Genomic DNA, 27217 nt, shown 5'->3' with positions numbered 1-27217 from the left:
GCTAGCATCTTCATAGATCAGATCTTAGGTGTTTCATAGGAATTTTTGTTTTCCATACAACATTCCCATAATGTGTCATGCTTGTCAACTTATATACTCCCTTCGCCCCGAATTAATTGCCTTAGATTTGTCAGATACGGATAGTGTTAGGTACATCCATGTCTACACAAATCCAAGACAATTAATTTGGGGCGGTCTAACATTATATTATTTGTCTTGAAAATACAAACAAAAATTCAAATTTTATGCTTTCTACTTTACATTACAACTCTTTAACCAAATACAGGAGCAAAACCAACCCATTATACTTTTTGCCTACTACCAAACACTAGAATGAAACCGACCCGGTCCACTAGAATGGAACCATTTCATTACATTGCATTTGGTTCGCCAATCAAAGACACCCCAAGATCATCCCTGTACTTTGTACACCCCACCCATCAATACAATCAAGCACGAAGGAGTTTTACATCCACCGAGAGTGCATGAACCTGGGTACCCTTGCCTACTTGTTTTCCACCCATATCATCCGACTAGCTGTGACACCCAATCGAGTGATCTGCCTAGTTCCTAATCAATGTTTTCCCTGCACCATGCTATCTACAATTATTATGTGATGCAGGTGACAACCAATTTACATGTAGTCCCAATATCCCTCAAATAATTGTTACATCCCAAATTGCACGGAAGCCATATATGTACGTACAAATTTACGGTATAATGAGGCTTGCACATGCATATCCTGCCAGAAAGAATCTGGTATCAAGCTCTTCGCTGTAGTAAGATAAGACCTTTGTCCATAGATCTCTAGTTTGCCACCAGAAGGTATGGAGCACAGTTCTCCCGATACTCCTTAGGTCTGACTTGACTCTGTCGTTGGCAAGGTATCTTGCCTCGTCAACTCATAGGTTGTCTCCGGACTATGATTCGTAGTGTTGACACGCATTGAACATAAGAAGAAGAATGAAGATGTGTAGATAGTTATGTGCCACATACTGCAGAGAAAACAATTTTCACCTTAGTTCGTTCATAGTAAGGATAAGAATATACATCAAATGTGCTGGTACAAAAGCAGACTTTCTTCAACTGAGTGTGTTCGCTCTATATTCAAAATGCATTTTTTGTGCTTCAAGATGATATACATCATGCTACAAAATGTGCTCTAGCAAAACTTAGTACTCCCACCGATCCATATTACTTGTCGCAGCTTTAGTACAACTTGTACAAAAAATACATGATGTAGCATTTTCAATACTGAAGAAATGATTCCATACCTGTGCCAAATCCAATAGCTACTATTTGATTCTAGCTTCCAGCTTAAAGCTGCAAAAGATAATGTAATGAGACCAAAAAGTAAATACAGCCAACGGAACCGCTTGTTCAGCATCTCCAGAGTATTCCAGAACAAAGCCGCGAGGTTTGGCCATCTGTAAGAAAGAACAGCAATGGGAAAAATGCATCAGCCAACCAAAGGAAATAATGGAGACACGATTGCTATAACCTAAACACAACAGTGTTAGCATGATGTGTGCATGTGAAATTAAGATACAGAGGATACAAAAATTAGCTGCTGACATATATTCATGAAACTATGAATGCAAGCACACCTATGGGGCACATTGAGGTTAATTCGCCACGAGCAGCATACAAATCTTCGTGCGGTAGAGAATTCCAATATCCATCCAATAAGCAGGCCAAATGAACCAATAGCAATGACGATACCAATATTGGCAGATCTGAGATGGTAACTATCATACATTGATGCACCCAGTGTCCATGATACTCGATCAAAGAAAACTAAGCAGTGACTTCCATACCTGGTGGCACCAGTTGCAGCTAAAATAGCTGTCAGAATAAACACAGCAGTATGCATTGCTCGCTTTGAAGCTTCTTTAATTGTAGCCATATATATGAATGTACCAACAACAGCCATGAATGAAAGCCAGAAGTCCAAAAACTGAAGCAAGACAGTCCAGTGGTCATGGCCAATGATGTATCAGAAGTATTTCAAACAGGCAAAACTTATTATGCGACACACATTTTGTCGGCTTTAGCTCAAACATCGCAAGAACGTTATTTTGCTGATAAGGCCCACAATTGTGATGGCCGTAAACACTATTAAGAGGTCATGGAGGGTGGGCCAGGGAGATTTTACAGTGTACGGGCTGAACAGAGAAAACAGCCAAAGGACATGATTTCACAGGCCAAAGTCCTGACTGGAAACAAATACCATCCAACCAAGACATTGCATTCCCAGTTTTCCTCTACTCTAAATCTACTTAATCCATCTGTACTAGAATACACGGCCTGTTAGAGAACTGCGTAAGTTATGCTTTATGAATATATCAATCATGACATCAAGATTCCCAAAGGGTACTATAAAGGTTAACTCAACAGATGGAGCACATGAGGTCGCATATAATTGTTCTGTGGTGAGAACTTTCTCAACCACTCGTAAGTAGGTTTGTACTGGACTTTCGGCATGTGAAGGTCAGATGGGCATGGGCCCTGTGGCCGGCTGGAACAACATTTATGCCCATTTAGGATGGCGTGTGATAGAGATGAGTTAGTTTATGGACACCACTAACCAGCAAACGTCAGTTTTTTAAGCAATCCCAGCGAACGCCCTTAGGACCCGCAGATACCGATCGAACGCATGTCAATTACTCTGTGCAGTGTGGCAATTTTTGTATTTTTTGTACTAAACGGCAATTTTTGCTTTAGAGCATGGCAAATCCCTTGCAACATCATGGCAATTTTATCTGTTTTCGCATGGCAATTCTGGGCGTTCGCTGGAAAATCTTAAGAATCTGGTGTCAGTTTTTAAGCATTTCTGTAGTTCATTAACTACTTGGATACAGCTGTAGCTCTTAAGCTCCGTTTGGAAGTCCGGTATTGGGACCAAACTGGGCGTAAAATACAACACCAAACAAATTATTGTCCTAGCTGCAAAATGGAAAGTTCTAAAAAAAATGCAAAATGGAAGACACAATGACAGTGAAAATTGTTACTAAGAATTTGTACATCTGATTGAATTTCTAAAATTTGTTCTCCTGGTTATGATATTCGGGCGAGTGTTGACTGCTGTGCTGCAGCCTGTATATCATTTCCATGTTAATTAACAGCATGCAGTTCTTCGTGTGCTTAATTACTTAATTATCTAATGAAAGGAGATTTCAACAGTTTTGTTCTTAGATGTCGCAGTTGTAGCAAATCTTGGTAAAAAAAAATTTTGTTCTTTTTGTAAAAGATCATATATTTTTCATCTCAGATGCTGCATATATTTTCTACTTATGTTTTTGTTCTGAGCTTTTTGGGTTTAGCCTTGTGTCTTCACAGGGAACATACATTTAAAATGGAAAGTGCTAATCTGGATCCTTAAATTTGGTATAGACTAATGTTTCTTGAATTGTTTTTTCAAACTAAAATTAAGGAATACACATATATACCATACCTTATTTGCCTCAGTTTATTCAATGGCAGACGCCTCTCTTGCAAATGTTGTTTTCATTTTTTTTAGAAAAGGAGGATCACCCCCGGCCTCTGCATCAGAGTGATGCATCAGAGTGATGCATCATGCATGCAGCTCCGCAAATGTTGTTTTCATGGTGCCAAATGTTGTTAAATATGTCAATGAACTCTAATTTTGTTTGTGTATGTGTCAATGGATGGTTTGGTTCAGCATTTTCTGTCTTTTTCTCTCTCCTTCAATTTGTTGATCCTTTAACTGACACTGATGTTATTGCTCTGCGGATGATCACTAATCGACATTGATTTTTCAGTTTTCTCATGGGCGGTATTGGGTCAAAGAGCACAATGGATGATGCCTACATTTGCTGTGACAACTTGTTGCAAGATTTGGACTTGAAAGTTGTGAAAGACACTCATTTTATGGGGCTGTTTTTATTTCTAATGTATCAGGATCCGATACTTGATGCTTGGAATATTTATTAACTAGTTTTAGCAAATTCATGATTGGAGAAACAATGTCATGAGAGTTTGTATTCAGAGAGGCATTTCATGTGTTTATCAAGTTTGTACTGAGAGACATTTCCTGTGTACTTGTGTGATCTCTTGATGTTGCTCCTCCCAGCAAGGAGGTTTTACTGTCCACTGAAACACCATCTCACAATGGAAAAAAAATCCACTGTATACAGCGGATTGTAGTGCACAATAACTTAGAAGGGTATCTTGCTTACAGCGTCTACAAGATTGTGGGTTTCCCAAAGGGGTTCTTTGGATATGACTGGTGGTACATAGTTGCAGTAGTATAGCTGCATATGATGTACACGGACATGGAAATCTGCTAGATCAGGAGAGACCTTAGGTCTGAATTATCTTTGCAACATGTGGATCAAGTTAGTCATCCTACATGGACTAGTGTGCTACAGTTTTTATTAATCAATCAATCAAAAATCAAAAGATTCCAATAAGCCTCAAAGCCTCTCTTCCACAACAGGTACAAGCCCTGCCTCTGGAATGAATAGGGCAAGTGCCCTATCCTTGGTCTTCGGACCTTAATTCTTCTCAAATCCCCCTGTTCTGGACCAAGGTCCATAACAGTACTTCCAATTTCATCCATCAGCTTTCAATTTATTAGGATTGCATTAAATAAAAAAATTGCGTATCAAAAGGTTTTAGACTTAGTAGAGCTAAAACCGAGTACATGAGGTGCGGTTTTAGTACTACTAGGCACGAAGAGGAGGAGGTTAGCCTTGATGGGCAGGTGGTGCCTCAGAAGGACACCTTTCGATACTTGGGGTCAATGCTGCAGAAGGATGGAGATAACAATGAAGATGCGAACCATCGAATCAAAGCCGGATGGATGAAGTGGCGCCAAGCTTCTGTCACAAGAGAGTGCCACAAAAGCTAAAAGGCAGGTTCTATAGGACGGCGATTCGACCCGCAATGTTGTCTGGCGCTGAGTGTTGCCGACTAAAAGGAGACATGTTCAACAGTTAGGTGTCGAGGAGATGCGCATGTCGAGATGGATGTGTGGCCACAGAAGGAAGGACTGGGTCCGGAATGAAAAATACGAGATATGGGTAGCACCGATTGAAGAGAAGATTGTCCAACATCGTCTTAGATGGTTTGGGCATATTCAGCGCAGGCCTCCAGAAGCTCCAGTGCATAGCGGACGACTAAAGTGTGTTGATAATGCCAAGAGAGGTCGGGGTAGACCGAACTTGACATAGGAGGAGTCTGTAAAGAGAGATCTTAAGGACTAGAGTATCACCAAAGAACTAGCCATGGACAGGGGTGCGTGGGAACTTGCTATCCATGTGCCAGAACCATGAGTTGGTTGCGAGATCTTATGGGTTTCACCTCTAGCCTACCCCAACTTGTTTGGGACTGAAGGCTTTGTTGTTGTTGTTGTTGTTGTTGTTGTTGTTGTTGTTGTTGTTGTTGCTGCTGTTGTTGTTGTTGTTGTTGTATCGATGTTATTATGATACAGTAGAAGCCTATACGTTAGGATACATCAATGTTATTATGTAAACTAATTAGGTATACATGATTGCACGAGTTCATGCACCGAGGGCCTGCATGCTAAAAATATATATTCATTGGATGCAACTACATGTAAACTTGTAAATTATGCTCGTGTTCCTCTTGGGCCTTTTCCTAAACTGAGTTGACTGTCAACCAGAAGGTGCAAGGTGGTCTACCTCGTATTAGAATAATAATACACATGGCCATGATACTTGGTCCAATAAATGTCAATGATATGTAAACTAGCAGTATGTGATGAGCATCTTACCTGTAATACACGAAAAGATAGTATGCACCAGGTGCCCACATCACATGAATGGTACAAAGCACTAGAAATTCCACTAGACGTGTAAAGAATCCATTCGGCGAACGCCTAGGTGGCAATGGGAAAAAGGTTACCATGTTATTGAGCAAATTTACTCCGTTTATATAAAAATAAAACTCAAATTTAGATTTTTGAATGTGGAGAACATTTTGAAATATCAAGATATAATAATATGGAACTAGTTTAGGCACGGTTTTGCAGTAAGACAATCTAGCAGCTTATCAGTCATTTCTCATTTGGGACCTACTAATGTTTCATCCCTCCGAACTCAACACCTGCCATACCGATAGGATCTATTTGAGTTAACAATCATGTTATTCTCCCTAACTCTATAACTTGCAGAATGTTTTGCCTCATAGTTCAACATGAAACTTTTATACTTTACTCGTGTAGTCGTGTATATATTCCTATTGGATCATAAGATGCTTGTTTTGGAAATGTCAAATGAGATGAAGACAACTGACCGCACAAAGGCCTTCATTCAAATCTGACAGGTCTTTCAACAATTTTATGTTCAACCAGAGATAGCACTTCTGTGTAATGACTAATGAACTACAAATAATCCCCAAATGATAAGACAGTTTCCTTACACCAGCTGATAGATGTAAATAAAATAGTAAATTGCAATGAGGATCCATAAAATTGCAAAGTACATATCTAGGTCATCAAATTTAAGTAAATGGTTTAACGAATGTCCAGAAGTTTTTCCCTATTTTCCAAAAAGGCACATTTTTTGTTGGCTAATCCCCCCTCACTGAAGAAAGGGAAGAACCGCGGACCAGTAGGCAAAATATCATACTTATTAAGGTTTTTTTTTCAGTCCATCATGCTAGTAGAAGCACAAGTATACCTTTTGCCGGAGGGCCCAGAAGGCAGGTAAAATTGCTGCAGCATTTGATGCGATTAGAAAGACAGACTGCCTGATGTGCCCTGCATTTAGATATAACCAATATTATACAGAAATTTAATAATTTATTGCATAGATGTAAAATGATGCATCACAACTTGTCAAAAGGGTGATATTCATTGCATAAAGTAACACATTCTCCTTGAAAATAACCTGCAGCCTGCATTGATATGTTACAACTAGGCACATGCTGGTTCATTATTTCTTGCATTTTGATCCTCAAATGAAGTTTACTTAACACAGTTTATCAACATGCGAGTCCATTGTAGAATCAGATAAAAGAAAATGGATTAGACTTACTGGCCAAGATAATTACAGTCTGAATAGTCAGCTATACAACTGGACCTTGCGCAATGACTGCGTCGTCAATGGCACCGCACCTGATTGCTCAGCTTTAATTGACTTGATCCTGTGTGAAGCCAAGCTGTGGATGCTCGCTGGAGCTAAACCAACTCTCCCGTGTTCAGCTCACCCTCTCTACCTCGAGTCTGGTTCTAACAGTTTAGAGGTTTTGGGTTTACTTCTTTCTTTTGCTTCGCCTAGGTTGCCTTTTTGCGTTTTGCTTTTGGTTTCAATTTGTAAACCTTATGACGCCTTCTTCTACAAAATGAAACTCAGCCATATGTGTGCTCGAGAAAAAAAAACTTTACATCTGGCAAGTTTTCATTTTGTTGCCATCAACTTATGAGTATTCTGTGGACAGCGTTCAGAACTAGAGTGAGGCACATAATAAGAATCTACTCGTTACATCAAACCGTTTCTTCATTGGATGATATATTATGGGGCTGTATGGATGGGAGCCATGAGCTGCCCTTCCAAAATATTGGTCGTTGACCAGACATTGCTGCACGTTTGGTTGGGCACCAATTATTTGGTATGTCCAGCCCACCTCACTCCCTCCAGTTCATTTTTTTCCAAATCGTTGGCGCGTCGTGGGCGGAGGATTCCTCCACTGATTATTTGGCTTGCCCATAGATTGGCAGGGCTGGCTGTAGCGCAATGCAAACAGCCCCTATATATCCTACCACCCAGTGGTAGTTACCCTCACGTCTCATATACTACCATGTGGTAGTATATACACTACTTTATCATTCTAGGTATGTTCATATACTATATCTAAGATTTTTCAAAGCGAGCTATATGAAAATACTGCATGTTAATCCATAGTTTTTACTCATATTTCAAAAATACCTTCATATTTGTATGTATAAAATCATATACAAAAATACCTTCATGCGAGTTTGTATATATACTGCCAAAACATTCTTACATACTACATACTACACGTACATACTATCTGGTTTGACAGATTCTACATACAATATACAAAACTCACATGAAGGTAACTGCCACTGAATGGTAGGAAACATTTGGCCTACTTGCTTACTTGTACATGTTATTTCAGTACATTACACTACTATATGGCTACTTGCTTACTTGTACATGTTATTTTATTGAATGCAAACTTCCTAAGAATCAGTTACCTTAGAGTGCCCAAACATAGCACATGTTAATGTTTAAATGATCGAAGAATTTCATACGCACATTTGCAACGTTTCTCTTGATAAATATAAAATGCACTGCCGAGGAAATGAGTCAAAAGACTACATCAATAATTGACTACTAACAGTAGTAGCTGGTTGAAGTATTGTCATCATTTATATGGAGAAGAATCTTCTACTGTAAAATCACTGGCACACTGAAATTTCAAAACTAAACATGAGACTTACCATTAGGTGAAACTAATTCATCACTGCAATCGAACCCACCATGATCACGATCACAAGTGCAGAAGCTGTTGAATGAGAAGAAACAAATCTTTAAGAATTATCACAGTAGCTAGAAACAATTACTTTTTTTTGTTGAGTACTGTATCAAACATTATATACAGGGCATACAAATGCAAATGATCCAAATAGCAGGGGAAACCTTGAGGATTTATTTACCTGTAGAATGTTAACCCGCTTTCATCAACTGAAGCATGACAAACACCTTTCTGATTACAGTTTCTATGGCATCCCTGAAGAGATATAGACATATATGTCTGAGAATTTGAAGTATAATTTGGATGCTTGACTCCGAAGCACCAAGTTCCCTCCTTGGCATAGAAAATAGATAGATCCATGTCTGAATCCGTGGAATTCTGTAGCGAATAGAATACTGAACTGTTACTGCTGCTTGTCCTGCTTGCGTAATAATCCCAACTATCATTTGATGGTAGACCACCATATTTTGAGTACAGCTCATAATTCAATTCTTTATCTGACTTTAGCTGGACATGAATAAGTGCACCTGCTGAACCTTGGGGAACATCCAAAAAGAAATAAGTCCATGCAAATTGCTCAAAGGATGAGTTGGTTAAGAACTTTTCGAGCGAGAAGTGACTATATTCCAGCAATGCCCTCTCATCAGTAGGAACATAATATGACTCAAAAGGAACAGAAGGATTTCTTTTAGGAACTCTCTGCATGTAAACAATATGTAAATAATAAAGACGCCAAGTGAAGTTCATAGAAACAAAGAGTGCACATACCACTCTCAAAAGTCTTAAATTGCAGTAATAACTAAAATTAAGAGATCAATCTAGTGTCCCGCCTTGGGTGGCAACATGCTGGCTTTATCTCAACAGGAGATGTTGAGAATTGCAGCACCATAATAAATAAAATCTACTTTGCAAAAAATAAATGCAAGCACATGAGATTATTGGATAACGTCCAGGATGTATATCCAGTACTCCTTGCATTAAAAAATATATGACATTTTCGAATTCAACATTAATCTGATATTTGCAAGATTGCACAGCATTAGAGAAAAATATTAGAACCCCGACAATAGCAGTGAGATTCATAACATTGGCTAATCCCACAAATGTCGGTGATAAGTAACTATTTTGCTCTTGTTTAGCTTCTCAAACTAATCATTCTGCCTTGATTCATTTATTGTATAATTTTCATGACCAAAAGACAGGAATTACCATGAAAGTAACACATCAGCCTGCACGACAGTAATTAAACAGATTCTAGGCAAACTAAAAATTTCATTTATTTCAAAGATGCTGTAACAGGAGAGAAAGAGGTAAACCCACTATACTTTTAAAGAAGGTAGGCACCATTATTTAGTTGCCACTACACCGTTAACTGGCCAACACAAAGATCGACCCAGTCTTTGCCACGGCTATGTGTATCTTTCTTGTTAGTTAGGTACAAGGCTAAAAGGGCAGCCCGGTGCACGTCATGCAGCCTTTCCCTACATTTCTGCAAGAGGCTGTTTCCAGGACTCGAACCCATGACTTCATGGTCACAAGGCAACAGCTTTACCGCTGCGCCAAGGCTCCCCTTCAGACATCCAGTTAAAAGATGGAAGTGTATGCACTAAAAATCATACAGAATGCATCTCTGTCAATTACTCAACCTACCTGTAGCACATATGCTTCCCATAAACAGTCGGTTCCAGTTTTTCCATTCAGACATCCAGTTACTTGCCAATCAAATGAGAAACAAATTGTATCCAGCATAGGTGCGGTTGTATTTCTCATCTGTGTCTTGTTCAGAATCTCAATTGCGATATACCATCGTCCAATATTTGGCAGCTTTATAACCAAGGGAGCACTGCTAATATCACCTGAATAATCGTGCAAATCTCTCTGAGGTAAGGCGTTGCAGCGCAGATAACAGATTAAGGATGCACTTTGGGATAATCTAAAATTTGCAGCTGTAATTTCAAATTGCAGTGCTTGGTTGACTATATCCAAGAAGTAAAACTTTATATCGCCTTGCCTGAGGCATAGTGAGTCATTTGAAATGGCACAAGTGATCAAATTCTCCACTCCCACTACGCTAGTACTGTTGGACTCGAGTTGATGTCCTATTGGATGGTTCGACCTTGATAAGAAGCTGGTACGTCTAGTATTTTCTTTAGTTTTCAATATTTTCCGGGTGTTGATAGTCAGACCTAGAAGATCTCTTGAGTTGTTATATCTTGAAAACTGAGAACAACCAATAGTTTCAATAGTTTGGTTGCAGTAGGGTCCCCATAGTGCTGAAGTAGGACAACCTTCTACCGTAATGCTAGTGCTCACTGATAGTGCTCTCCCTCGGCTAATCTGAAAAGGTATAATTATCAAGATTCAAGTTGTGTATTACGTAATTATGCCACATGGCGGAATTATAAAGTTAATAATTATGCAGCACAGGGCATGCCCTAATCTGGACTGAACGTACCATCTTTGATTGTGTGCGAGCAGGTCCAAGGCCATTAAAGTAACCAATGTACCAAATCCCTGGCGATATCTGCACATACCGAAGGCCAGTACATTAGAAGTCCACATAATTTCTTAATATGGTGTATAGCTAATACATCAGAAGATAACGTAAATCCCTTGCACTTAAGATTAGGATACTCGGTGCTACACCAGCTTAAGCCTATTGCTGAATAATGTGCAAGTAACGCCAAAGGAGTAACCCATGCTAAGGTTAAACCTTTTGGGCAAAGCAAGGATAGAAACCAAAAGTTAAGATGTATTTGGACCCTGCAGTGTTACACGAGATTACAGATTACCGGTCCATGGTATTAAGCTTCATGCACCAAGCAGTTCAGTCAAAAGCTTAAGCCATTAGGGAAAGGTGAGCATACTTCGACATCCCCCCTCAGTGGAGGCTCCACATGCCTATGCTGTGGACTTGACGGGGGCTGCAATTTATGATCTTAAATTTGCACAAACTAGGTCTCAAAGTCAGAGGACTTAATGGTTCTAATATGCCATATGCCATAATGAGCCAAATGCACCAAGCAGGTAAAAAGCTTTAATCTGTTGTTGGGTAATACTTCAAGTCTTCAATAAATGGAAGCATGCAAGAAACTATCTACATTTCTATTTAAGATTATGTTCTACATTGAGTAATCATACTAGACTCAGTTCTAGTTCCCCAACGGACTACCAGTGTGTCTAGGAGGTGAATATTTCTAGAAAATAAAGCAATTTTGAGAATTTTTCATACAATGCTAATGGATAACACAAGTAAATATTAAATATGGTGTCAACAGGCGATTATTGAAACTTGACTTGAAAAAGCACAGGACCGCTAGCACATAGCATGGCTGGATTCAACAAGAATGGCAGGAGCAGGCATTACTTGGTGGTACTGAAACTTGAATTGGATCAAGTGCCATTAAATCCTACTGAAAATTCGCATTCCTCATTATTTAACCTGTTTCTGTACTAGGAGAGGTGAACATCCAAATGTCACCATTAGTTTACATGTGATGTGATATATATATAATAGTACAAGTAACCCGACATGAACTACCGATCCTACATCTTTGGTAGCATTGCTGCAGTTGTTGTGCTACTACAAACAAGGGCCTACGACATATTGCTTTGCAAGTCAGACTGTCAGAGCATCAGGATAAATAACCTGGCCATTTGTTAACACTATCGTTGTGTTCTTCTGAAATGGTATGCACTGAACCAGATTTGATTGGTTATTCGTATTGCCAAAAGATCCAACAGCAAGAAAGTTTGATACTGCAATAAAGAACCTTCCTGTCAAAATTAGTTTAATCAGAAAGTTAAGTGAACACGAAATATTAGGCTAGGATCAAAAGAACATATAAAGCTAACTTGCTAGAAGAATGCTTACAAATCAGTGTCTTTTTGACAAATATACTACTCATCTAGAAGAAACAAGTGGCATGCTACTGTTTCAGAAAAACTACAGACTAGATGGCAGCACAAATATGCTCCTCTTATTTTTTCTCCCTGAGAAAAATGGCAGCACAGGATATAGCTATCCAGATGGAAGAAAAATACACACCACTTTATTAGCATCTTAGCTACTTCAGACTTCACCTTTCATAACTGCAGTATCTTGGAATTTTTATCTATCTGTTACATCATTGTTTTAATTTTCTCACTCATTGCAATAAATTCGTGATGGACTTTCAAGCAAAATAATAGCATCAAATGTGATTGGCTTCACAATAGTTTAGTACAAGTTAGATCTCTTTCAGTTTGAAGACTATGGTCATGAACCGTATATAGCACGTCTTTAACTAGTTCACCGCAATTGTGTAGGTATACAAGATTGTTAAAATAGATAAAGTAGTAAAGTATGTCATCACATGAGAAAATGTATATGGCACTCACATAAATTGTCCAAATAATAATCAGATGTATCAGGAATAGGAGGGTTGGCAATCATCAAACAGATGATAGCAAGATCACTTTTCGGAAGATCTCTTAAGTGCTCCCTGGGCTGCATTATTTAAAGAAACATTGAATAAGCTGTGCATAAGTCGGTTTGCACCTATGCTCAAAAATAGGGAATAAACAAGTAATGCTGTTAAAATTTAAAAGGTTCAAAAAACAGAATCTTTCAGCTCACAGTGTCATGCATGAATGCATCACTACCTAGCTTTATTTGAAGCATAGAAGTGTTTTTGTTTCATTCGATCACCACCGCACATACAAAACATCCAGCTACAGTGTTTTTCTACCATTCAGGTTCTACTAACTATCAAATGTAAAACTAAACCAAACCAGTAATTATTTTATGGAAAACTGTAGGACCTATTTGAAATTGATGTAATATTTGTGTGTCCATCGGTATTTCGTACAAATTTGAACTAAATACCGATGCCCACACAAATATTACGTCCATTCCAGACAGGCCAGTATGGAAGACTTAGGCGGTGTATAAATATTTAATGGTGTACAAAATATTTACGATGCTATACAGGGAAGGGGGGGTGTTAAAAACATATCGATCACCCTTCCATCATCGCATTGTCTTGAAAGCATGATATAAACAAGATTGGACTATGTACAAATTGTAGATGGACACTTAAGGCATCTTTCAACTATAGAAATTTTGGAGGATTGGAATGGTGTAGGAAATTTTAATTTAGAACAAAGGAATGAGCATGCAGGAATCTAGTGAAATACCTACAGAATGGCTCAATCCATAGGAATTTTGGAGGGATTTTAACTCGAACATAGACCTCATGGAAAGAATCTTACGTCTAGCATATTTCTAAATAACCATATTTGTAAATTTATGTGTTTGCGTTTCTGCAGCATTCAACAAGCCATTATATCTCAAACCTGTGTTATTCATATCTCTGCATTCCAAAGGCCCTTTATACATAAGCGGTCTCAACATCTTGAAATACGTATGTATAACGTGAACTAGGACGAGCATGAAAAGAACATAATGTCTTTGATTGTTCAGCTAGTATTGCTGTCTGCTAGTGATGAAGCACTTTTTAAGTCACCAACATTGCCACTCCACTCTGAGAAGACAAGCCAGCATAGCTCACCCACACATAAACAAATTACAGTACTATTTTTGTGAGAGAAAAAAAGTACAGTAATATAACTCACAGAAGAAGACCAGAGTCTTTCACTTACAATATCTCTGTCGGTTGCAAAGTTCATGGTGATAGAAGAAAATGATGCCGGCAAGTCAACTGCTAGTAGGGAAAACAAAGATAAAAAAAATCAAACCACGTGGGACAAATTCAGGTATAGTTACTAGATACATGAGACAAATACGAATTATATGCGTCAATTGTTCCTCAATGGGAAAGAAATACGTATTTAACAAGCAAACACTCAGTGGAGCAGGCAAAGTAAAACCAGAGGCATAGGCGTTGAATTTCGAAATTCAAGTAACCCAAACACGGGGCACGTTGAGAAAGAACCCACAACATGTGGTGGCACATGAAAATTCTCCCAGCCCAAGGGTCGGGGCGCGAGGCAATGGTAAACCACACAGAATCTGGTAACAAACGAGCATTTAATCTCCGGAGAAGGATAAAACGAAGAAGAGAGGGATTCGGCGACACAGATCGGTCGCACTATTTTAATACAGTAATATACGAGTAGTAGTATATAGTAACAATAACTTAAACCCAAGCAGGCAGCAGCAGCGACTCAATCTCTCACCGCGCAGGTAGGTCCAGTCGTAGGGCCTGAGCGAGAGCTTGGGCTGGGCGTAGCTGGCCAGCACCACCGGCTGCGCGGCGCAGCCTCGGGGTCCCGCCGCCAACCCCACGACGCCTAGCGTCACCAGCGCCGCCGCCCACCACGGCGCCGCCATGGGAGTGGGATGGCGCACTGCACGCGACCAGGCCCGCAAGTCCACAACCACCTGCCACCGCAGCACAGTGCACAACAACAAGGCGTGAACCCTACGAGCTCTAAACCCTCGCGACTGCTGCGGAGATCGGGAGACTGGAGGAGGAAGAGATGAGAGGAGGAGAGGGTTGGGCTTTCAGTGTCTAGTATTTTTTTTTTCCACAAGGCCTTTATTCTTCTTGTACCGCTACCGCGTGGGGAAAAGGAGGTGGGGGAAAGCGACGGCGAGGGAGTACCACTAGTGGCACACTACACTAAGTCTCGGTCGCGCTAGTTTATACGGATTTAATCCCTTTCTAGGCGGATGTTCGTGACCCTAAACCCGGTGTTTATGGCGGTAATCAGCTCCGTTCCGATAGTATTTTTTTTCTCTTTGAAGGTAAGCACAGGCACGGGCTGGGAACGAGTGGACATGGCGCCGTTCTGGTGGTTAGATGGTGCCGCGCTTGAATTTGGCGGGCCGAATCAACGACTTAACAGAACCCCGTTCCTCTTTCGTCCCCTCCCCGAGACGAGAGCAGATGAGATAAGCTCCCCTGCTTCCGCTGCGCTCCTCCCTTCACCTTATCACCACCATGCTCTCCGTCTCCCACCCCCACCCGGCGGCCTCTACCGGCCCGCGCCACCGCAAGCCCCTCTCCACCGCCCACCACCGCCGGCGTCGATGCACCTACACCATCGCCGCACTCATCCTCCCCGGAGGCGGCGGGCCCCGGGGCAGCCCCCCGAACGGCGGCAAGCTCATCCTCCCCGGCAGCGGAGGCGGCGGCGGGGGCCGCGGAGGGGGAGGCGGCGGTGGAATGCTCCCCCGCACCCCGCCACCGACGGCCCCGCCGGGCCAGCTGTACCAGCCCTTCCACCCGCCGCCTAACCCCCTGCCCGAGACTTACCGCAACCTCGACCTCACTGAGCGCCTCGCCGTGCTCCGCGACCGCATGGGCCGCTGGTACGAGTACGCGCCCCTCATCTCCTCCCTCTCCCGCGAGGGCTTCACCCCGGCCTCCATCGAGGAGGCCACCGGCATGTCCGGCGTCGAGCAAAACCGCCTCGTCGTCGCCTCCCAGGTCCGCGACTCCCTCATCTCCGACGACTTCCCCGACGATCTCCTACACTACTTCGACTCCTACGGCGGGCCCGACCTCCTGTACGAGCTCCGCTTCCTCAACGCCCGCCAGCGCATCGTCGCCACCAAGCACACCATCGAGAGGCGCCTCGAGTCCAAGGGCGTGCGCGAGCTCGCGCGCTCCATGAAGGACTTCCCGCAGCGCCGCGGCGACGAAGGATGGGACGCCTTCGACAGGCACTCCGCCGGCGACTGCCTCGCGTACGCGCGCTTCCGGCTGTCGCGGGAGGCCATCGCCAACGAGGACCGCATCCCCGAGCTGGAGCGCTCGCTCGACGTGGTCGAGACCGAGTCGGCCAGGGCGCGGGTGGAGCTCGAGATTGAGAGGGCCATCAAGAAGGCCGCCGGAGAGGAAGTGGAGGAGCTCGAGGCCGAAATCGACGCACGGCCCGCGGTGCCGGTGGTGCGGCTCATGTACGGCGAGATCTCCGAGGCGTCCATCGTGCTGCTGCTGCCGGTGGTAAAAGAAACAGACGGCGTCAAGGCCGTGGACCTCGCGCCGAGGAGGAGCCAGACGGACGCGGACCTCGGCATCGTGGAGGTGGACAAGGGGTGGGCGCGCTGGGCGGTGCTGCCGGGCTGGGCCCCCGTCATGGCGGTGGCCGACGAGGCGGTGGTGATCGAGTTGGCGGACGGGCGGGTGCTGCCGTGGCGGTCGGCGGAGAACGAGAGAGTGCTGGTGGTGGCCGACCGGAAACGGAAGGAGGTGGTGGACGAGGGGATATACGTGCTGGAGAAGGGAGGGAAGCTAGTGGTGGAGAGGGGCAAGAAGTTGTTGGAGGAAGGCATTAGCCAGGCCGCCGCGGAGGTGGTGACCGTCGTCCGGCCACCCAAAGACGAGGAAGATATCATCGTCGGCGACGAGTGGGACTAAAGAGTTTTAGAGAGGGTTTTTGGCACATGCTTTCGTTTTCGTTTTCGTTTGGTAAAAAAGTTTCCCCGCTTCTCTTCACAGCAGTACATGAATAACAGAATGCAATTTTCCTTCTTTGTTCTCCAAGTCATAGGAAAATTGGCAGGTGCAGTGCTTTAGTATTAAACAGGTGCAGTGCTTTAGATGCTGCTACTGCTGTCAGTGCTTATATTTGCTGAAATCAGCTGGTTAGATACACCCATATTATTCACAAAACACGATTTATCAATTGCGTACCTCCATCTTATGTACCCGGACGAGTATTTGAGTCCCCGAGTCTGAATCAAAGATAAGACGGCGCAACAATGATATTACTCATATTAAGGAGGCCGAATGGATTCAGCGGTTCAGGCCCACATGCCACTCCTTAATGTTAGCTCTAAGATTTTCATCAAAGTGGCTACGAGTAGGTTAAACTCGATAGCTGACCATGTTGTCCGTCCTCTCAAACGGCCTTCATGCAAGAACAGAATATACTAGATGGCATAATAATCCTGCATGAGACCGTCCACGAGATGCATAAAAAAAATGAGTGGAGTGATATTTAAAATTGACTTTGAAAAAGCCTATGACAAGATTAGGTGGTCTTTCCTTCAACAGACCCTAAGGATGAAAAGTTTCTCCCATAAATGGCACCAGTGGATCCACAATTTTGTAACTGAAGGTAGTGTGACCATCAAAGTCAATGATGATGTAGGCCATTAGTCTCACACAACAAAAGAACTACGGCAGGATGACCCCATGTCTCCCATGTTATTTAACACCGTTGCTGACTGTTAGCTATTCTAATTGAGCGCGCCAAGCAGGACGGCCAGATTGCAGGAGTAGTGCCACACCTTATGGAAGTAGATGGTGGCCTCTCTATTTTACAATACGCTAATGGCACAATTCTTTTTATGAACATGATCTGGACAAGGCTCGAAACCCGAAACTCTTGCTTTCAGCGTTTGAGCAAATGTCGCGTCTCAAAATAAACTTTCATAAAAGCGAATTATTCTGCTTTGGAGAAGCCTTGAGGCAGAGGCTGGTTATGCTAACCTTGGTTGCACACATGGCCAATTCCTGATTAAATATCTGGGAATACCGATTCATTACCGACGCCTCACCATTGCAGAGTGGAAGCATGTAGAGGAGTGTCTAGATAAATAGTTGAGCAGTTGGAAAGGTAAACTGCTCTTAGTTGGAGGATGGTTGGTTTTGATTAACTCTGTCCTCACAAATATGATTCTCTACATGCTTTCTTTCTTCCAACTCTCAAAAGGGCTCCTACAAAGACTGGATTGTTTTAGATCCAGATTCTTTTGGCAAGAGGCGGTGAAAAGAAAAAATACAGGTTGGCCAAATGAAGCGTGGTTTCTAGGCCGAAAGACCAAGGTGGCCTTGGAATTCATGACCTGCTGGTCAAAAATGAGGCTCTACTCAGTAAATGGTTGTTCAAACTTTTTACTAAGGATGGTGTTTCGCAAGCCATGTTGCACAACAAGTATCTGGGCCAAAAGGCGGTGTCCCGGGCATTTTGGAAACCTGACGACTCGCACTTTCGGGATGGCCTAATGGCGGCAAAGAAACGTCTCTTTCGCTTTGGGTCTTTCATGATAAAGGACGGGTCGGAGGTTCATTTTTGGGAAGACATCTGGCTAGGAAATGCCAGTCTCCGAGAACAATATCCAGGCTTATACAACATTGCTCGCAATAAGAATAATACTATTGCACAGGTGCTCAGTTCGTCCCCGTCGAATATTTCGTTTAGGCGGGATTTGATTAGGCCCCAACATGTGTCATGGCATAATCTTTTATCTCAACTAGATTCGATTAACCTGACACAAAGTCGGAATGTGTTTCGCTGGAACCTTACTGCATCAGGGTCTTTCAGTGTAGACTCTATGTACCGTGCCCTCACACATTCTTAGGTACCAGAGAGTAATAACAAGAAAATTTGGAAGTCCAAGATTCCACTAAAAGTGAAAATCTTCATGTGGTATCTTCGTAGGGGAGTTGTTTTAACCAAAGACAACCTCGCACGAACACAACTAGCAAGGTAGTAAGAAGTCTTATTTTTTTGCTCATGACGAGACAATCGAACACCTCTTTTTCCAATGCAAGTTTGCATGTAATATGTGGTTAGTCATCCAAATAGCATCAAATTTGTATTCGCCCACAAGTGTTGTCAGTATTTTTGGTCATTGGTTGGACGGTATTCCAAATAGGTTCAAAATGCTAATAAGGGTGGGAGCGTATGCCTTAATTTGGACTCTGGCTATGTAGAAATGATTTATTTTTTAATGAAAAAATGCTTCTCCTCTGCAGGTTATTTTTTGGTGTACGCACTCGCTATGTACGTGGTCTATGTTACAACGACCGGAGTACCAACCGTTGTTCAAGGTGGTGTGTATGCGATTGGAGCAGGTCGCTATAGAGGTTTCCCCAACATGGGTGGCAACATAACCTTCGGGTCGATCCACCACCTCCTTCGACATAGGCATAGTGTCGACCTATAGGACTCTACTATTGCCGATTTGTCGGTTCTATTTCATGAATTTTTGTCAGATTTTCAGATTGGGCCGTGTGCATCCTAGTTATGCAGAGGTTGGCTGTTACCCATGATGCTTTGTATCCGCTTGATGCTACTCCATCCGTTCCAAAATAGATGACCTAACTTTATACTAACTTTAGTACAAAGTTGAGTCATCTATTTTGGAACGGAGGGAGTACATTTTGAGATAATAAAATCGCCCTTTATTGGAAAAGAGTAATGGAGTACCAACCTCCTTGGGGCAACGCGGGTGAGAGTGCCCTTCGCACTGTCCGTTTTGTGGTGGCATACCGCGGGGGCCTCTCGGGGGCTTTCTGTGCCATTCGATCTGCCTGGACGGCGTGCATCCGGGTTACCCACCTCGGGGGTCCATGATAGTGGACCGTGGTCGCGCCTGGGGCCATCATCATCGGGCGTTTTTTATCGTGGTTGTGGTAGCCCTCTCGTGCATTGTCTCGCGCGCGATTGGACAGTTGGACCCATGTGTCGGCGTCCTTGGCCCCCGTCGGGCTGGTTCGTTCGCACCAAGCGAAAGTCCGTCACGGTCACAACGCCGGCTCATGCGTGGCCTATTTTGAGATGTTTCGTTGTCCCCATGATAGGGTCTCGCTCTCTTGATCTATTCCTTCTCCAGATAGTGGCGATTACAGAGGAATTACACATGATTAGCTATGTTGTTCTTGGTAAGGAAGAAAGGGCAAAGGTAGGTATGTAGTCGCCGATCCAATTCGTTGTTTGATCCACAGGATACCGTAGCTACATGCCTCGCTCGCCTTAAGTACTTGTGATAGCTGGGTTGGGCTTGCTCTTCCAATCTAGGCCAAAGAAGCTAGGGTTGTCGTGGTGAGCATGGTTGGGTCTTACTGGCAGGTGGGGTAGGGGAGTCAAGGGCTCTAACATCCCCCACTTGCGAAGAGGTGATGGAAATATGCCCTAGGCAATAATATTGTATTATTACGTTTCCATGTTTATAATTAAGAGTTTATATTCTATGCTATAACTGTTATGATCCTGGAATATGCGATTTAGTGGAAAACTCGTATGCACATGTGGAATGATAAATGGTAAAATATAATTCATAGTCTCGCCTCTAGGACTAGCTCAAGTGTTGTTGGTGATCACATTTTCTGGACCTTAGGATATCGCTAAATGTAAAGATAGTCCTAAAAACAATATTGAGAATATCACTACAAAAAAAACACTTCCGTGATGACACGTGTTTGTCACAGTAGGTCACATTTTCTGTCATGCATGTACATCCATGACGATTTTATGATAGAATCAAGATAGTCATACCTGTGTTGTTGTAGAAGTATTCCATGCCAATACTCAAATTATCATCACGGAAGTGTCCACTTCCATGACGATAAATAGCGCGTCATGGAAGTTCTTTCGTCAAGGATAACTAACACGTGGCATCCACCGTAACGGGTCGTCATTAAGCTATCAGGTCTGGTTTTGGATCCGATAACCCGTTAACAGCCACGACCAATGGCAATTTTTCATGTGTAAAATTCTCATTAGCTGAAGGAACCACGTGTCAGCTCCGCGTTGGGACAGATGTCAACCGTCCAATGGATAGGAGGCACCTATGATACGTCGAAACGTGGCACGGCCCAACAGTGTCCATTTAGGTTAAAAAGGTCGGCCCATTTCACTTGGTCAAAAGAATGAGTCGGCCCATGGAAAGCCAACCTTGAAAGCCTCAACTACGGGTACATCACTTTGATCCCCAAATCTAGAGCCCCGGAATCTGTCAATGATTTTCGCCCAATAACTTTACTGAATTGCTGCCTTAAGTTAATCACCAAAATCCTAGCCAATAGACTGCAACGTGTTATTCTGAGAATTGTTCATAAAAACCAATATGGGTTCTTAAAAGGACGTTCAATCCACGACTGTCTTGCATGGGCCTTTGAGTATATACACCAATGCCAAGCTTCGAAACACGAAATTGTTCTCCTTAAACTAGACTTCGCTAAAGCATTTGATACGGTTGAGCATGCGGCCATCATTCAGATCATGAAAAGCATGGGGTTTAACGATCGCTGGATTTCTTGGTTCCAATGCATTTCCTCTTCTGGCAAATCTTCGGTGCTGCTCAATGGTGTACGAGGGAGACAATTCTGGTGCAAGTGTGGAGTTAGGCAGGGAGACCCTCTCTCCCCTCTCATCTTTGTTCTGGCAGCGGACCTTCTTCAAACTGCAATCAATGCTGCCCTCGCCGACAATCTGTTGCAATTACCAATCCCCTCAGCAGAGCCTTCTAATTATCCGGTCATTCAGTACGCAGACGACACGATAATTCTCTTGCCAGCATGTTTGCCTCAAGCGATACGTTTGAAAAAAATTCTCATAGACTATGCTGATTCGGTGGGTCTCCACATCAATTTCTCCAAATCTACTTTGATCCCTATAAATACCCCTGCTGACAAATGTGGTCATATTGCAAATATCTTTGGCTGTACCACTGCTAAGATGCCGTTCACCTACCTTGGTCTCCCCCTTGGAACTACGAAGCCCTCTATCTCAGACATGACCCCCTGGATCTGCAAAGCCGAGTGCAAAATCACGGCCGCCATGTCGCTCATGTCTTACGCTGGCAAATTGGCTTTGATGAACTCGCTTGTCACGTCCCTGGCTATCTACCCCATGGGTGTTCTCCGTCTCCCTCGAAAAATTATTGAACAATTAGACAAGATACGGCGACATTGCCTATGGATCAAGAAAATGGATGATGGTGACAAGTGTAACTCTTTGGCTGCATGGGACATGGTTTGTCGTCCTAAGGAGAAAGGTGGTCTGGGTGTTCTCAACCTCAAAGTCCAAAATGATGCCTTGCTGCTCAAACTACTACACAAATTCTACAATCAACTGGACATCCCTTGGGTTCGTTTGATTTGGAAAACCTATTACGTGGACAATATACCGCATGCCTCCCCACCCTGTGGCTCTCATTGGTGGCAGGAACTGATCAAGCTCATGCCCACGTACCGAGGTGTGACCAAGATCCAAATTCGTAGTGGGAAGACAGCCCTCTTTTGGAAAGATGACTGGTGTAATCGTATCCTCGAGGAGCAATTACCTAGGGCTTTCTCATATACCTTACGAGAAGATGCATCGGTCTGCAATATGCTTACTGTACCCGAAATCGGTGAAGCCTTTCATCTACCTCTCTCAACTCAAGCCCATGATGAACTCAGAAGGATCCAAAATGTGGCATCCTCCACTGAACTATCGGATGAAAGAGATATTTGGACTTGCACCTGGGGCTCATCCACATTTAAAACCACGGCGTACTACAAATTTTGTTTCCGAGAGCTTCAAGTCCACGAGGCGTTTCATTGGCTTTGGAAAGCTAAATGTGTCCCCAAAATCAAAGTCTTTGGTTGGTTTATCCTAGTGGATCGTCTCAACACGCGTAATATGCTCAGCAGAAGACACTATAACATTGGGACCAACCTAGACTGTCTCCTTTGTGGCGAACACGTGGAAGAAACCCTTGAGCATCTCTTCTTTCGCTGCACGTTTAGCACACGATGCTGGCTCAAGCTCAATATCACCTGGCCTGCTACTGGAGATCGGCTACATCTGTTGAAACACCTGAAGACCGGGAATCAACGTAAAATGCTCATGGACACTTTCCTAGTTGCTGCTTGGAGTCTGTGGAAGGAAAGGAACAATAACTATTTTCGACATGTGACCCCTTCGGTTGACAGCTGGCTAACCAGGTTTAGGAACGATTTTGCCAACATTGTTCATAGACTCCCTGTAGATAAGAGACACCTCATCCCTGCTATCCTAGCTTCTATCCACTAACTATATTAACCTACTGGTTCTCTGACTATCCTTTGTAATTGCTTGAGACATCCCCCTCCCCTTGTACATTTGTAACTTACTCACCCTTTTGGGTCTTTAATATATACATGCAGTAGGACGTGGTCCTACTGTCCAACCCTCGAAAAAAACGGCATGTTCGCGTATAGCCCATTTACGACCTGTTAACTCATAGCCCGTTATGGCCTTTTCGAATTCGGTCCAGTAGCGTCATGTGGGCCGTCCAATATCATTCCAGCCCGTTGTCACTTTCGGCTCGTGTATGGCCCATGACATCTTTCGACCCATATGAGGCCTTTTGTATCTTTGGGCCCTTTTAACGGCCTGTGGTGACTCTGGCCCATAATAAACAGTAAATTGCTTTATACCCATTACAGGCCCATGATTCAGTTGGGCCGTTTCCAGACCGTATTATTTTTCGGCTTCTAAGGCCCATATAATCTCGGGCCCATTTCTGGCCCTCGGTTACTTATGGTTCGTTACTGGCATATTCCGCTAATGGGCCAAATTCGGCGCATGGTTACAGTCGGCCCATCTGTGGCCCGTTAACCCTTTGAGCCTTATTCATCCTGTCATGCATTATGGCCCATTAGCGACATGTTATGCCTATTGATAGAATTAATCATGCACTGTCTTACGGACTGTTAACGACCCATTATGGCCTGAGCCCATAAACAAACGGTTCTGATTTTGGCTCGTTTATGGCCCAAATTGCGTTCCGACTTTGGTCCACGGTAGGTACGGCCCATGGATCCTACGTTCCGTAAGAGGCCCATGGATCGTAAGTCCCATACGTGTCCCATGGATCGTAAGGACCGTAGGAGACCATAGATAGTATGGCCCGTAGGAGGGCCATGGATCGTACGGCCTGTAGGAGGCCCATGGATCGTACGGCTCGTTGGAGGGCCATGGTTACAATGGCCCATATGTGGACCATTGTTATTGCGGCCACTAGGAAACCGAGGAAAAAGAACTGCAGTACTACAAGCAAACAAATAAACAAGACTATAAGAAAATAAATAAGCAAGAAACTAATGGTAGGATATCGCGGCGATTACACAGATTACATCCACTGGGCATCAAAGTTCGCCACCTGTGGAAATATAAGGAACGAAAGGCAACATACACTGGGCGTCAAAGTTGGCCACCATTGCAAATAAACGTCGCAACAAAACAAGTCCAGAACTGAAACCACTTCAGAAGAGCTCAAGAAATAATATCATGGGTACCCACCATGCTGGGAAGAAGCTTAGCAAGCTTATTAGCTTTCTCTTGTTTGGCACTTAAATCCTCCAACTCTTGCCGTTGCACCAGAAAGTATGCATCTGAATTCTGCAGGGACTTCCTCGGTCCTTCGGCTTCTTGTCACAGCACAGCTAATAGATGTCTTTCAACTTGTAGTCGAGACTCAAGAAGTCGAACTGATTCAGGCAGCCAGTTCGAAGAGCTTGTGCCAGCAGTAGTGGTCAGTAACTTGAACACTACATCAAGATAGGACTTTGGGGTTGTCTCACTATCTTCAAGATAGTTTTATCAGCTTGCTTGGAGACCAACAGGGATGTCTCACTATCTTGAACCTTATCTGCATTACTTCTTTTACCATTGCATAATGGGGGTACTCTTCTCCAATATTCTGTTGACATTCTAAAAGAGAAACAAGCAGACACATCACAGGTTTAGCATGTTGTATATGAAACTCATTTTGGTAAACTAGTTCAGTAGTAAAGTGGAGAGGATAACAGCATGAAATAAACATATATCTATGTATTATGATCACTGTATGGTCTATACCATTCTAGTTTATGTTGTCAAATCAAGATAGAGACATAGTTCAAATCATATCTGTTTAAGACAAAGAAGCATAGACAGAATATAAGTGTGGGAAACTACATGGCACTAAAAACACTTGTAATGTGCATGACATGAGAACATAACTGTTTATACAGTTGAAGCTGAAATCAACATAGAGCAAGTTACAACGACAAACCAGTTAAATAAACAGGTTTAAAACATACCTGTTGCACCATTGGAGTTTCAGTTGGATCCTTCAAATTTGTAATTAGTTGATATGAGTAAATACAGTGCTGCAAGAGCAAATGAGTATGAACCATAGCTACGGAACCTGACCTGAGAACAATTCTTCTTCTGCTTAAAGAGTTGAGTTGGGGTTCGGAGTGGTGGTCCTCGTGCTTTGGGCACTGCAGTTGCCTTACTAACTGCTTGTGTTTGGGTGCTCTGTGGTGGAAATGGGGTCGTGTCAATTGGAACTGGGTTACTATCTGCTGGGGTTGGGGTTAGAAGGGGTGTAGCTGGTTCTCTGTTCAACTGGGTAGGGGTACAATCTGCAAGAGTCTGGGTTATGTGTGGTGGGGCTAGTTCTTGGGCAAGTACAACCATGGTTCTATCTGCATCGACGGGTAGCACTGTCTTTCCTGAAGACCGTGTTTTTACTCCCTTAGATACTGCCATCACCCCCTCCAATTCTGTAGGATCGAAAGTAGGTCTAGAGGGGGTGATTAGACTACTTAACCAAATAAAAATCTAGCCTTTTCCCAATTTGAAGTCTTGGTAGATTTTAACAACTTAGCACAAGTCAAGCGATCAACCTACACATGCAATTCTAAGAGTATAGCAGCGGAATGTAAATCATTGCATATGAAGGTAAAGGGAGGGGTTTGGATTAGCAAACACAATGTAGACATGGAGATTCTTGGCGTGGTTCTGATAGGTGGTGCTAACGTACATCCACGTTGGTGGAGACTTCAACCCACGAAGGGTAATGGTTGCACGAGTCCACGGAGGGCTCCACCCACGAAGGGTTGCTACCTCTTGAGCACTGCGTTCGTTTTCCCTTGAAGAGGAAAGGGTGATGCAGCAAACTAGCGTAAGTATTTCCCTCAGTTTTTGAGAACCAAGGTATCAATCCAGTAGGAGGCTACGCGCGAGTCCCTCGTACCTGCACAATACAAATAAATCCTCGCAACCAACGCGATAAGGGGTTGTCAATCCCTTCACGGACATTTACGAGAGTGAGATCTGATAGATATGATAGGATAATATTTTTGGTATTTTTTGTGATAAAGATGCATGGTAAAATAAAACCAAAGTAAAAAGCAAAGGAAATAACTAAGTGTTGGAAGATTAATATGATGAAGATAGACCCGGGGGCCATAGGTTTCACTAGTGGCTTCTCTCAAGAGCATAAATATTTTACGGTGGGTGAACGAATTACTGTTGAGCAATTGACAGAATTGAGCATAGTTATGAGAATATCTAGATATGATCATGTATATAGGCATCACGTCCGAGACAAGTAGACCGACTCCTGCCTGCATCTACTACTATTACTCCACTCATCGACCGCTATCCAGCATGCATCTAGAGTATTAAGTTCATGAAAACAGAGTAACGCCTTAAGCAAGATGACATGATGTAGAGGGATAAATTCATGCAATATGATAAAAACCCCATCTTGTTATCCTCAATGGCAACAATACAATACGTGCCTTGCTGCCCCTACTGTCACTGGGAAAGGACACCGCAAGATTGAACCTAAAGCTAAGCACTTCTCCCATTGCAAGAAAGATCAATCTAGTAGGCCAAACCAAACTGATAATTCGAAGATACTTGCAAAGATAACCAATCATACATAAAAGAATTCAGAGAAGATTCAAATATTGTTCATAGATAATCTTGATCATAAACCCACAATTCATCGGTCTCAACAAACACACCGCAAAAAGAAGATTACATCGAATAGATCTCCACGAGAGAGGGGGAGAACATTGTATTGAGATCCAAAAAGAGAGAAGAAGCCATCTAGCTACTAACTATGGACCCGAAGGTCTGAGGTAAACTACTCACACTTCATCGGAGAGGCTATGGTGTTGATGTAGAAGCCCTCCGTAATGGATGTCCCCTCCGGCGGAGCTCCGGAACAGGCCCCAAGATG

General features: G+C 43.1%; 2 protein-coding genes across 3 annotated transcripts; one reads left to right on the top strand and one right to left on the bottom strand.

The window, feature by feature from the left end:
• Positions 1-223: 223 nt before the first annotated feature.
• Positions 224-15233, bottom strand: LOC109763369 (uncharacterized). Of its 2 annotated transcripts, XM_020322209.3 has the most exons (14): positions 14668-15233; positions 14131-14189; positions 12868-12976; positions 12137-12246; positions 10943-11011; positions 10138-10824; positions 8669-9186; positions 8453-8517; positions 6666-6745; positions 5759-5863; positions 1818-1957; positions 1608-1736; positions 1275-1427; positions 224-995 (listed from the first exon to the last, which is right to left on the bottom strand). In XM_020322209.3, exons 1-14 carry the CDS (start codon positions 14819-14821, stop codon positions 854-856), a joined length of 2520 nt encoding a protein of 839 aa, XP_020177798.1. In that variant the 5' UTR covers positions 14822-15233; the 3' UTR covers positions 224-853. The 2 variants fall into 2 exon arrangements, with proteins under 2 accessions (XP_020177798.1, XP_040257507.1); XM_040401573.3 differs by lacking the exons at positions 12137-12246; positions 12868-12976; positions 14131-14189; positions 14668-15233 and adding an exon at positions 11855-12089.
• On the top strand, positions 15227-17089 carry LOC109763370 (rubisco accumulation factor 1, chloroplastic). The gene has a single exon (XM_020322212.4). It carries the CDS (start codon positions 15435-15437, stop codon positions 16854-16856), a length of 1422 nt encoding a protein of 473 aa, XP_020177801.1. The 5' UTR covers positions 15227-15434; the 3' UTR covers positions 16857-17089.
• The last annotated feature ends 10128 nt before the right edge of the window (positions 17090-27217 follow it).

The sequence above is a fragment of the Aegilops tauschii genome, chromosome 1 (genome assembly GCF_002575655.3).
Source record: "Aegilops tauschii subsp. strangulata cultivar AL8/78 chromosome 1, Aet v6.0, whole genome shotgun sequence".
NCBI lineage: Eukaryota > Viridiplantae > Streptophyta > Magnoliopsida > Poales > Poaceae > Aegilops > Aegilops tauschii.
The sequence above is the reverse complement of the archived record's forward strand: the minus strand, read 5'-3'. Positions and strand labels throughout refer to the sequence as shown.